Source organism: Gambusia affinis, linkage group LG04, assembly GCF_019740435.1.
Source record: "Gambusia affinis linkage group LG04, SWU_Gaff_1.0, whole genome shotgun sequence".
NCBI classification, from domain to species: Eukaryota; Metazoa; Chordata; class Actinopteri; order Cyprinodontiformes; family Poeciliidae; genus Gambusia; species Gambusia affinis.
Window position 1 is genome coordinate 12,027,947 of NC_057871.1, and position 12,983 is coordinate 12,040,929.

At 38.3% G+C, this 12,983-nt stretch overlaps 1 protein-coding gene across 1 annotated transcript; it reads left to right on the forward strand.

Annotated features, from left to right (window-relative positions):
* Nucleotides 1-7,077: 7,077 nt before the first annotated feature.
* On the forward strand, nucleotides 7,078-9,675 carry LOC122829796 (melanin-concentrating hormone receptor 1-like). The gene is made up of 2 exons (XM_044114648.1): nucleotides 7,078-7,202; nucleotides 8,660-9,675. Exons 1-2 carry the CDS (start codon nucleotides 7,148-7,150, stop codon nucleotides 9,673-9,675), a joined length of 1,071 nt encoding a protein of 356 aa, XP_043970583.1. The 5' UTR covers nucleotides 7,078-7,147.
* The last annotated feature ends 3,308 nt before the right edge of the window (nucleotides 9,676-12,983 follow it).

A 12,983-nucleotide genomic window follows, 5' to 3' on the forward strand; every position in this document is an offset into this window, starting at 1 on the left:
GATCCTACGTTCTCCAGCCACCTGCCCAGCACTGAGCTTACACTTTTAACCAGCTTCTCCATCGTCTTACAGTTCTTGTCTGTGAGGCCGCCACCCAAACACACTGCTCCATGAAAAGGTGCACCAGCTAACACTGCATGGTGGAACATAAACGAGAACTCTAAACACGCATAAAATGTCCATACAGAATGTCCATAGAAAGAACCACAGAGTCTGGTCCTTCCTGTAGAGGGCGTCCATGTTCAGGGAACTCTAGAGTCTGGTTATATGTTCATGTCTTAGTAAAGCTGAGACTGCTATGAGTGATCTACACTTTCCACAGATGCTGCCACACATATGGATAAAAACCACGACAGGAAGGTCCAGTATATACAAGCAGTGGTGCCAAATATGGGAAGCAGTGGGTGTGAACCCTGAACCCCTATAAACAGCAGATTCAGGGGGACTCTTTAGCTTTGTCCGTCCGATCTGCCTCTAAATTCTGACTCACTTAATCTTTCAATTCTGGGCAGATATTTGTAGATGTGCACCATCTCAATATAATCAGTGTTTGTTGTGAGACAAAATTCCAATTATCATGAACATTTTTTCAAACCAATTTAGCTCTGTATTATGCCATCCACATAGTGTGTATCCTGTTTTGTGGCCACTAAATATACATTTGGCGTTGGTTTTATTACTTTTGTTTTCTTTTTTTCATATTTATAGATCCTCTGGGCTCAGAGCATCTGTGCACACTGAAGGTAGACAACTTTCTTGTCAGGGATTACATCTGCTTTTGTGTAGCAGGTTCGCAGCTTGTGTGTTGACAAATGGTGCATTTGCTGCAGCATCACTGATGGAGCAATGCTCAGCACCTTTCTCACATCATTCCTTTCATTGTCTGTCATCTCAATGCAGAGGCTTTCAAATGACCATATTATACAGCTATTAAATATGTGAGTAAAGGACTAGATTGGATTAAAGGACTTCATACTAGTGTGTTTATGAGATAATCTTCCAGTATGTTCATTTCATCCGTATGTACAACCACTTCTCTTCTGTTTGTAGATGCTGGCTCAGAGATTTGACTGCGGTTATGCCTGAGAACATGGACCAAGGTGTTTTATCACAATCAGTTTTCAATGAAGTGTTGTTTTGTCAGTATGCAGCAGCACCTCACTGATTGCTTCAGTTTTTTTAATCTGCCTTTACACTTTTTGCAGTGACCTTGTGTCTCTTGTATCTGACTCAGCTCACTTCTTCTTTTTTTTTTTTTTTTTTGGTAAATTTGATCTCCTCCTTCTCTGCTCTATTCCTCACATCCTGCTCAGTCTCATCTCATTCTCAGGAGTAGCATTGATAGTGATGTTGCTAGCTGCTGTGTGGGTTCCTGCAATGTCCTCAGATGGTTTACACTCACACTTTAGCTGAAAGACCTCACTTAGTGACTAGATTCCACAGGATAAGCTTTTAAAACCGTTTCCTCCTCATGGGATGTTGAGCACACAACAGATATTATCCTTCTTCTGACTTTAGCTGTCACTAGAAAGCTTTTACCAATCAGAATGATTGTTTTTTTTTTATTTCCAGGAAGAGTCCTTTAAATGTCATGAGCAGATTGATGTTGTAGCTTTACTCAAATTGCTGGAATCCAAACACATGTATTTGTTTTATTCTTTATTTTTAGTGACCTCCAGGTTGCTAACCTGTAGTTTGTATTTCATCACTTTTGCGATTAAATGAGCCTGCAGCAGGCCATTCAAAGCAACTTTCAGTCTGTCCATTCTCATCAGTGATATTTTTCTGCATCCGGGTTTAATGGGGGATGCTGGGAAAATATCAATGTTTTTACACTGAACTCTTATTTTGCTGCTGGATGCTTTTTTGTGAAACAACATTCACTTTTCTAGCATTCAAAGCTGCCTAAATCATGTGCTCCTTTTTCTTTTTTAGGAAGAGCAAGGGGGAAATAAAGTACAGATTAAGAGTTACCTAGAACCAGCTCTGTTCTGGTTAGCTGCTAATACCTGCTATAAACCAGTAACAAGGGTTTAAATCAGTCTATCTACAAACAGAAAACCAGCGCAGAGATGTCAGACCATTTTCTGTGGCTGGTCCAGAGCCCTTTTATCACACCATTAAAGTAATCAGCTACTGGAAATAACAGCATGTACCAATTTTACTGTCTTGTCAAATGGTGGCTAAAAATTGGAGTCCTTGAACACTGTGTTTTTACAGAAGCCTGTGAAGGCGGCCAGGGTTATTTTTAAAATTACATTGAGAAGGAAATAATACATTTCACCAAGAGAAAACCAAACATAATAAAAAGTAGAACTTGCATATTTTCTAAGTGTAATACCTTACTACCAAACACACATACTGTAGTATATCTGTAGTATATCTGTTGAATTGATTCCACAAGGAATTAAAGTTGTGGGTGCATTGAGGTAATACTGAGGTGTGCCTAATATCACAGTGGGAGGTGAATAAATTTAATATTTTATAAGAGGCTTCAGAAGAGTCAGCAGGGTAGATCTGAGTGGGTGCAGTCAGATTTTTTGTTTCATTTAAAGAAATTAAATAACTGGGGTTTTTTATGGGACATTGCTGCTGAGCATTCAGAGCACAATTTGTCAGTAATGTGAGCTGCACAAATTGATTTTAATTACCTTCAAGCATACTGGCATCTTATGCTAGCATGAGATGATTTTAAATCAGCATCCCAGTGGACTGTAAAAATCACATGTTTGTGTGTTTTTTTGTCTGTGTGTTGCTTTGGTGGCATGGGGAAGCTCTCCATTAGCTAAATTGCTCTGCATTATTTTGAGTACTGAACTCTCTCTGGCCCTGAACTCTCTCTGGCCCTAAACTCTCTCTGGCCCCGCTCTTTCCTGTTTTCTGTTTGTCTGGTTTTATCAAGACAGTTGCATTTGGATCTTGCAATGAAAGAAGCTGCTACCAGCATAATGAGCTTCAGGTCTCAGAGTTTTCTAAGTGAATAGGTCCTGCTTATGTACTGAGGTTATTTTCTTATAGACATTATATCCCGACCTTACATTGAAACCCAGAATCTTGGACTTTGTTCATTTCCAATTAGCTGTGAATTCAAGAGGAGCAGCAGAGGATGCAGTATAATCCCATGAAGAAAAACAAAATGATGACCTTTAGGCTGTTTGGACCTCAAGTTTTTGTTATTCCTCTTCTGATTCTTGATTTTTTCTTATTTCTTGTCAATTTAGTTTACTGTTTGTGTCAGTTCATTTATTCTCATCAGCTCCGTCACATAAACCAGTTCATGTAGCGGATCAAGTGGCCAGGGGCAAAACAAAATCTGTTATTCTATTATCATAGTAAAATATTATAATAAAAATAGACGATGCATTGTAATAGATATATAGCTAAGTAACAAATTTGCTCCAAAAAAATGACTCTCCCTCAGTCTCTCCTGCGGTGCTGCACTGCAATTTCATTTGGCAGAGACCTGTGTTCGATTGTGGCCTCTAAAAGAGAAAAATTAGAACAGTTGTTTATTTCTTTTTATTAGGTTCAGGGTTCATTCCCCGTTTTCTTTCTCTCTGCCTGCCACCTCTCGCTCCTTTCCCAGGTGTTTTCAATCATGTAATCTCTCCTTTGCTCTCCCTCACTCTTTGCTGCATTCACTCATTTCTAACAGTTCTGACCGTTCACTACTTCTTTGACAGTGTATATACTGTTCCCTCTCTCCAATGTTGTTCACTGGCTGTTTCTTCTCATTCTTCATTATGAATGTATGTTTCATAGCATTTGGATTGCTAGGACTCCTTTGTTACTCAGCTGCATTATGGCAATTTGTTCCCTTTAAAATAATGACATCAGTGGAGATTCATCAACTGATTTTCAAACGTTTTATATTTCCTTGAGCCATGATGTTAAGATTAGATTGAAAATTGTCTGATTTCTTTACTGCCTTTTCTGTCAAGAAAACCCTAAATTTGTTCATGATAGATGTGTAAGACAAAAGAGTGAAGACTTTTTATAGGAACTGTAAATGTGTGTCTGAGTGACTGACTATGTCACATGAGCCATTTTCCACAACCCTGAAACCCACAAGTTTCAGGGTTGTATTTTCTTCAGGAGCTTCTGTGCAGAACAACACATTTTGAAGTTTACAGATCTTCAGTCACTGTCAGCCTGCCACAAGGAGATGACGCACCTCGCTAAAAGGGTTCTATTCTATTTCTGTGACAGTTCCTTTTTAAAACTAAATGTCTCCAAAATGAAAGATCTCTGCATAGACTTTCAAGCTAATCCTCTCATCACTGACATCAATGTTTAAAGGGAAGCTTAATATTGATAAAGACAGAAAAAAACAGCACATTAAAGACTACACTACCTCTGCACAGTGTGTGCAAAAATGGTGATGACCATTTTCTATTGACATGCAATCAAATATTTACTTTTTTCCATATCTCTTGGTTTAGTAACCTTAGAGAAGAAGAATCAACAAAGTGAAAGTTCCTGGTAAAATTATCTCCACCATCCTACCTGATCTGACAAATTGTATTGAAGGACGTCACACAAAATGCTGAATACGTTTTCTTTAGCACTTCCTGCCTTTCTGATCACCCTCTGCATTGTGAATCTAAGCTCCTACCATCTGGTAACAGATTCAGATGGAAAAACTCTCATTACTCAGACAATTATTTAGTTAAAATGAAAAGGGACTGTCAACATTTCCTTTATATTTTTAGAGTTAATTAAAATTCAAGCCAGACACTTTACTTTTAGTTTCTTGTGTGTGTGTGTGTGTGTTTACTCTCAATTAGAGAGTAAACACATGTTGAGAATGATTATGGCTGTGATTTTGCTTTCATTGCTTTTACCGCACTTCAAGACGAAATTTCCTTGTTTTCTACAGGGACAATTACGAAGTGAAGCATACAAACAGCTATTCTAAGAAGGTTTCAAGTGTTTGCTAGACAAAGTAAGTAAACATACAACATCATGACCATCAAGAAACATGATGCAGGCCTGAACAAATGGCTTAGAAGGTTAGGGTATTAAATAATACCTGAGCATCTCACAGGGCAGTGATCAATACGTCACACAAAAATGGAAAGAGAATGGCACAAATGCAAAACAAAGACATGGTTGTCAACCTAAACTGCATTGTTGGACAAGGAGAGCATTAATTAGATGCTATAATGCATCCAAGAGATCCATTATAGCATCAAACCTTTATGGCGCAGATGGGAAACTGCCATCAAGACAATTATTAATTTAGGAGTCCACAAATTCTCTTTTGGGAAGGAGAAAGCCATTGTTGAAAGAAAGCCATATGAAAGGGTCATGATTTGTCACTGCAAACTGGGTCCACATGCAGAGGCGTCGAGTACATGGTGATCTTTCAATGGGAAAAAAAATTGATTAACAAGAACTTGCACACAGCTAGGAGGACACCAAACGGAGAAATAAAAAGCAAATGGGTACATGGAGGAACAGTACCAGAAATAATCAGGAGGAACCAGCAGTGAGGGCAAGAGAAGTGTTTAAAGTCTGTGAAGGTGAATGCTGGATGATTAACTGACAGGTTGCAAGAGTGAAAGGAGAAAGCAGAAGTCAGACAGAGGATAGAGAGAGAGAAGAAGAAAGAGAGAGAGAGACACCAGTGGGCGAGGGAGAAACAGGAGAGCTGTAAAACTAGACACAAGTAACACAAGTAAACTGGAACAACTGTTTGAACTTCCTGGAAGGAGGCATCAGCTGAGATAATCCTGCCAACCATGAAAGGCTATCCATCTCCTGCTACTAACTTTTTACTTTTCATAAACATAGAAGGTACTCCTACATCAGCTCTTCTGTTCTGTCTGCTCTTCAAAATGAAGAATTCATTGCCACTGAAAACTAACTTATTCCTATTCAAACATCCCTGGAGCCGAAATCTTCATTCTGCAGCTCATTGTGTCGAGTCTTATTCTGTTCCTGTTGTCAGGATGTGTAAATTATTCTGACAAGAGATTGTTCAAGCAAAATGATCATGTCAGCAGTGGCAAGCATCAGTCTTTTTAACATAACGGCAATCCCACAGGATGTAGGGCAATTAGTTGAGTGCAGGTACTTTACTGACACCCACACACTCTTACACAGAAACACATTTGCAAACCTTTTCTTTCCACTAAGAAAGTGGAAAGACATCAGATTTCCCCTAAATCTGATGTCTGACCGGATCTCAAGAATAAAACAGATCCATTGTTAAGTCCAAATGATGTTGATCATTTCTAGATTTAACGAAGTTAAAACAGCGCCCTCTTGCGGTGCAGACAGGTCTGAAAATTGTTGCGGATGAGACAGCGAGAAACTTTTTTTGTATGAGCCATCAAATAAACATAAGTTAGAAAAAAAATACATACATAAATAAATAAATAAATAAATAAATAAATAAATAAATAATAATAATAATAATAATAATAATAATAATAATAATAATAATAATAATAATAATAATAATAATTACAATAAACAAATTTTGAGTATTTTCTATAATTTTATTTTCCATTAAATAACACTTAATGGAAATATATCGCTTTTTTATTATGGTGTGTGCCAACCTTTTTGTAAAGTTGATGCAGTGTCCGCGACCTGCTTCAACCTTGCTTTAGAGCAACCTAACAACACACATACTGGATCAAATGCATGCCTGGGAAACTGCAGCTCTCCGCACACACACACACACACACACACACACACACACACACGCACACACACCCACACACACACACACGCACACACACCCACACACACACACGCACACACAGCATGGTCAGGTGTAACCAGCAGCGTAATAATTTTCTCCCTTGGTGACTGACACCACGGGAGTCTCTTTAACATCAGAGACTTATTAAATCCATGTAGCGAGCTCAGAGCAGAGCGGAGTCAGACTCTCTGAAGCTGCTCATCGATGAGATGCGTTTTCAATCCATATCTGTGAGGGAAGCGCGCTCCGGAGCGCACGCACTCCGCACACCACGTTCAGACTGGGAAAGCTTCCACAGACGCATCTGGAATCAGGACCAGAAAGGATTTCCGCTGTGGTCCGGTTCAGGTCCATTTACCTGAGAAATAGTCCGCTTTACAAGAGAAATACGAAGAGAAAATAAAATCCTTACTTGAGGTTACATTTTAAGAAATGGATTTTTTGAACGTTTCTTATTTTTCTAGTGGACACTCAAATTTAACAAGAGGTAAGTTAATTGTTTGATTGATTGTAACATTAATTTTATTTTTAGTTCTATCAATACGGCAAGGATTACTGTCAATAAGTAGTTAAAGTAATGGCATGAGACAACATATAATAACAGTAATAACTAAACTCTAATTTTTATTTAATTAAAAAATGTTGCATAAATTGTGTAACTTGTTTTGTCGGTGTTGATCTATTTTAATTAAAGCCACAAGCATGAAAAAGAAAACATAGAAAGATTTAAGTAAGATTTTCCTACATGGTTCAGAGTAATAATATCTTATTAAATTTGATATATAAAGATTGGGTTTATTTTTCTTTCTTTAGAAAAAAAAACTAAGACTAAAAGGTCTTATGAGATAGCTTCTACAATTGTGCAAGAGTATTCTGAATAAAACATAAAATTAAATCATACAAACATGTGGACAAATTTATTGCAACCGTTTAACATGAGAAATTCTATCATGTTTATGAAATAACTATGTGGAATAAAATCACCAGAGGCACAAATGCCAGCACTTCTTCTGTCAGTACTTTGTACAAGTTGTTTGGCCAAAAGGACAAACCTTGCGAACCTTGTGAAGCACTGGTGCTTCACAAGGTTGATGCATAGAGAGAAAAGGATGTCCGTTTTTCTTTGTGTAGTCTCTAAATAGTCCATAGTCATCAAATCCTTCTTTTGCCTCTTCAACTCACCCTACAGGATTTCTAAGATATTTAAATATGATAGCTGACATGTCCATAGAAATACATCTCATGCTTTGGATACCATTTCTTACATGATTTAACAATATTTTTATTTCATCAACAAGCCCAGTCTTAAACCTCATCTGTTCAAGTTCAAGTCCCAGAAGAGTTTTGCAAAACCCATTTTTACATGTGATGGTAGGAAAGTACAGATATTTTCCTGATATTAAAAATCAAATCAAGTCAAAGTTTATTTGTAAAGCACCTTTCATCAACAAGGCATTTCAAAGTGCCTTAATGCTTTATCACCAAACATTAGGTTGATACGTAGATGGCATACAATGATTAGGGATATTGGTGACTGCATTTAGCTTAGTTGCAAATTGCTTTCAGAAATTGGTCTGTGTTATGTCATGTTCATACACTAGGGACATAGTTGGCCATATAATACTAACTTGAATTCCTGTCCAACTCAAAAAAATTATAGATTAAAAGACTGCTTCAGCTTATTGTTCAGGATAACTGTAATTATTATTATTTTCTTTTTCAATCATTGTTTACCATTGATTTTTTTTCTCTCAATATTTTGTTTTCTGCGGTTGTGTTTTCTGGTGTGACATTACTTTCAGTGACTGTTGAATCGCACAGAATTTTATTACTCTGTTCCAATGAGTCAGTAAATGTACTTACTGCTATAAAATAATGACTTTCAGACGATGATAGAGTAGTTTTCTTAGCATGTTTGAATTGATGGTCATTGTTTTGTTCCAGCTGAAGATGATGCCCCTCACTGCGGTGCCAGTCTGCCTGTCATCTTTGGAATCATCTGTTTCCTGGGCATCATCGGGAACTGCATCGTCATTTACACAATTCTGAAGAAGACCAAGTGTCGTGCCAAGCAAACAGTCCCAGACATATTCATCTTAAACTTGTCAATCGTCGATCTCATGTTTCTTCTTGGCATGCCGTTCCTCATCCACCAGTTGCTGGGCAACGGTACGTGGCACTTCGGTGCGGCCATGTGCACGGTCATCACTGCCCTCGACTCCAACAGCCAGATTGTCAGCACTTACATCCTCACTGCAATGACCCTTGACCGCTACTTGGCGACTGTTCATCCGATCCGCTTCAATCACATCCGAACACCATACGTAGCTGTACTGGTCATCGGACTGGTGTGGGTACTGTCCATGTTCACAATCATCCCTGTGTGGATGTACACTGGTCTGATGCCTCTGCCGGACGGACTGGTTGCCTGTGCTCTCCTTCTCCCAGATTTGGTCAATGACACGTACTGGTTTACACTTTACCAGTTTTTCTTGGCTTTTGCAATCCCTTTGGTCATCATCTGCTGGGGGTTCTTCAAGATCCTACAACACATGTCCGCCAGCGTGGCACCGCTGCCCCCACGCAGTTTAAGGGTGCGGACCAGGAAGGTGACGCGGATGGCGGTGGCCATCTGCCTCGCTTTCTTTACCTGCTGGGCTCCTTACTACATCCTGCAGCTCATCCATCTCGGGGTGCAGAACCCAAGCATAGCTTTCTCATATGCGTACAACATTGCCATCAGCATGGGTTACGCAAACAGCTGCATCAACCCATTTCTCTACATTGTTCTCAGTGAGACCTTCAAGAGACATTTCCTCCGGGCGGTGCGTCCAATCAACAGGAAGTTCAGAGTAAACCCGAGCACCACAGACAGTGTTAGCATGAGGATTGTACCTGAAGGCGCTCAGGAGGAGCAGGGCTCCAGGGAGATGTTGCCCTCCAATGATCCCCCACAGTGATAAATCTGTAAATATCACTGATAAATCTGTTTAATCCCAGATTTCTCAAAAAAGGGGCTTGTTCAGCAACCGCATTGTCTAAATATACTAATTTTTTGTTCAATTTGATCTATATTCGCATGAAAGAAAACAATAAAAATAGAAAATACAGAATAACACTAACATGCAGATACAGTCAGAGGTATAAAAGATAAAACCCGCTGCAGGTCTGGGGGTCAAAGGAGAAGTGAAAATTCTCAAAGGACTCGGTAAAGGGTGTTCCAGTTGTAAAGGGTGTTCCAGTTGTAAAGGGTGTTCCAGTTGTACACACACAAACAGGTGTACCTCAAATTCGAATATCATTAAATGGTTCATCCACTCAAAATGTGTGGATTTGTATTTTAGGTGTGTATTTCTGTTGGTTTGGTGGCTGCAGGAAGCCCAGTGTCCAGTTTCTCAGAGAATATAAGTTTTGCTAATGACCACAAAGGCTTTCAGTTATTCCTGTTGCTTGTGAAGCAGAAGTTTTTCATTTGAAAGGCTTCAATGTAGAACTCTGTGACACTTGTGCAGTATCGACTTTCTTTGGCACACCTATCTTGTGGTGTCAGTCTGTGTTTTCGCATGAATGTGTAAGCCATAATGTAACATTTCTGTCATTTTTGGTCCTTTCAGTTTTTCCTGAACCTTTGAATTTTAACGCTGCATTTAACCTTGAATTTTTCTCATGTCATTCCACATTATTTGAAACAGAAAGAATCCAAATAGTTTCTCATGACCACAATTATTAAATGACAATGCAAGCATTATGCTAAATTCTAATGCACAACTGATGCCCAATTTATCATGGGAGCAGCACTGAGAGGTTTGTTTGAGCAACAGATTAAAAAATTATGTCCCAGGTTGCTTTTGAGGTTTGATTATTCTTGTGTTCCTAAGTCTCTTTCTTTGATTAGACAGGTCTTGTTTCTATTACTTTAGTTCAGTCCTTCTTACTGTTTCTGGTTATGTTTATTTCTTGTCTCTAATTAGTCCTTGTTACTCTGCCTTCTGCTCCATCTCCTCACACATGCAACACATTTCTAATCAGCCATCTGTTCCTCGTTTAGTAATCAACCTCCCCAGTACATTTACAACTCATTCTCAGTCCCTCCTGTCTGGCTCCTCCTGTTGTGTCCAATCAGATCCTGTTATACCACACTAAATCCCTGTTTTATATGGAGTTACATTTGTTTCACAATTATTCAAGCAAAAATAAAAAGTTTCAAACAAAAAATAACTTACAAGTTTTTGTTTGAGATTAATTTTTTTTTGTGATGCTCCCTTTTTGTGCATGAACTCAATGAGCTTTGCTTGCGGTTCTCACATGAACATCCTGGGCGTAAAAGTCAAGAGATGTAAGATGTCTGCTGACTGAAGCGACAGACTCCGAGCTTTCCCTTCTCAGAACCACTCCGCCATTTGCTTGCCACTTTAGCAGAAAGCGAATTGTAAGTGATCTTCACAATATTACATTGTTTAACAGCTACTAAAGTGTCCATAATTTATTCAGAGATTAACATCTCATGCAGCTTATGAGGACAGTCTTGTGTGCCGGGATCCCTGGTAGCATATTGTGCTAGCTAATGTTAGCACTAGGTAAAGTGCATAAACTAGGCTTGTGTAATATTTACCTTGTGTTTATGTTGAATTTGTTAACCAGAGTGGCATTAAGTGTGGAAAATACCAAATGTATGTGGAGGAAATATGTGTTAAAAACTGTTGTGTAATCCTGCGTGTGTGTGAGTGTGTGTTAACTAGCATTGAAGCTAAAGTGGGAAAACATGGCGGGTCGCTGCACCAATATTATGAGGTTCACGTTAATGTGCACCACATGTCAAGTGACTGTACAGATTATTTATTTACCAAGCACATAATGGATGAGGGGAGGCAATGTAACTCTTAAATATATATTTATTTCCAGATGCAAAATGAAAAACCAAGCTGGTAGATCACAGGCCGAAGGAGGACATTCACATGTTTTCTGTCCTTTTTATTATTTAGAGTTTATGTGTCTTGTACTTAGTTTTATTTAGAAGTAGATGTATTATGCCTTTTGCTGTGTTATGTTAGAAAATTGTATAGTTTCTAGACAATGACTGGTGATGTATAATATACTATCAACTTTCATCAAAATTAACAAATCTTTGTATTGCTCCGTCAAGAACACAAGTAGTAAATATTATTGATGTTGACATGGTTTATGTTTAACAGGTGATCTTGTTTGTACTTTTGGGAAACTGTTTATGTGCGTTTCAACAACTAGATTTATGTTTATGTGTTGATGTGTGTTAATATCAGATGTATTGTGTTTTCTTGTGTGTATTTCAGCTCAATGTATCAGAACTGGTGTGTAATACAGACTGTACTATTTTTGCAATTTATATAGCTGCTTAAGTATGAACAGAGTCACCTGTTCATAGTGGTGCAATACCTCTTGTTAAAGGTAAGAGCTTTTGATTTCCAATCATGTATAATTATTGATTTCAAATTATTGATGATTTGTGTTTTTAATCAGTTATTGTTCATTTATGTGTGTTGTAATTGCATAAATAATATGAGGGTCAAAGTTGAAATGGACGTTATTAAAAAAGGAACTCCTGTCATCCATCACAAAGTTTCTCCAGTAAACTTTGGGAAGGAGGGCGGGTCTTTCTATTAGTACGGCCCATTTGACCTTTTATATTCTCAGATTTTCTTGTCTTATACAGCACAATCAGTGAAGGTGGTATTTTGTAGTATTATTTGAATAATAAGCTAAAGTTTTTATTGTGCTTTGTCTTTATAGTTGTTATTATCTATATATTTTGTGCTTTTTAAAACATGGCAAATTTTTCTCCACTGAAACCCCCAAAATTGACGGACCCGGAGTGGAAGGCCGACCAGGACGCAGCCCAGCTGGCGTGCATAAGTATAGTAGTTGGTAACTAATTTTAAAAAGTATTGTGTTTGGAAGCTTGTGTATGAGGTTGTGTAGTGTTAAGTAGTTCGAATTACGGTAATTCTTTTTGGATATAAAAACATACCTGTGAAGTTTTAGTTTACAGAATACCATAAATTTCGCCTGGAGTGGGGAAATGTGAACTACGAATGTAAAATGGAGGGGAGGGGGGCAATACGGGATATTTACGGGAAAATAGCAATATTGGAGATAAGGTGGGTAAAGTAAAACCCTAGTTTCCAGGCCAATACAGGAGACTTAACAGGTAAATATTAAAAAGCTATAAATTATGGTGGTCAGAAAACTAAGAGCGGGGAAGGAAGACAACCTAAGAGCAGAGTGGAGTTGT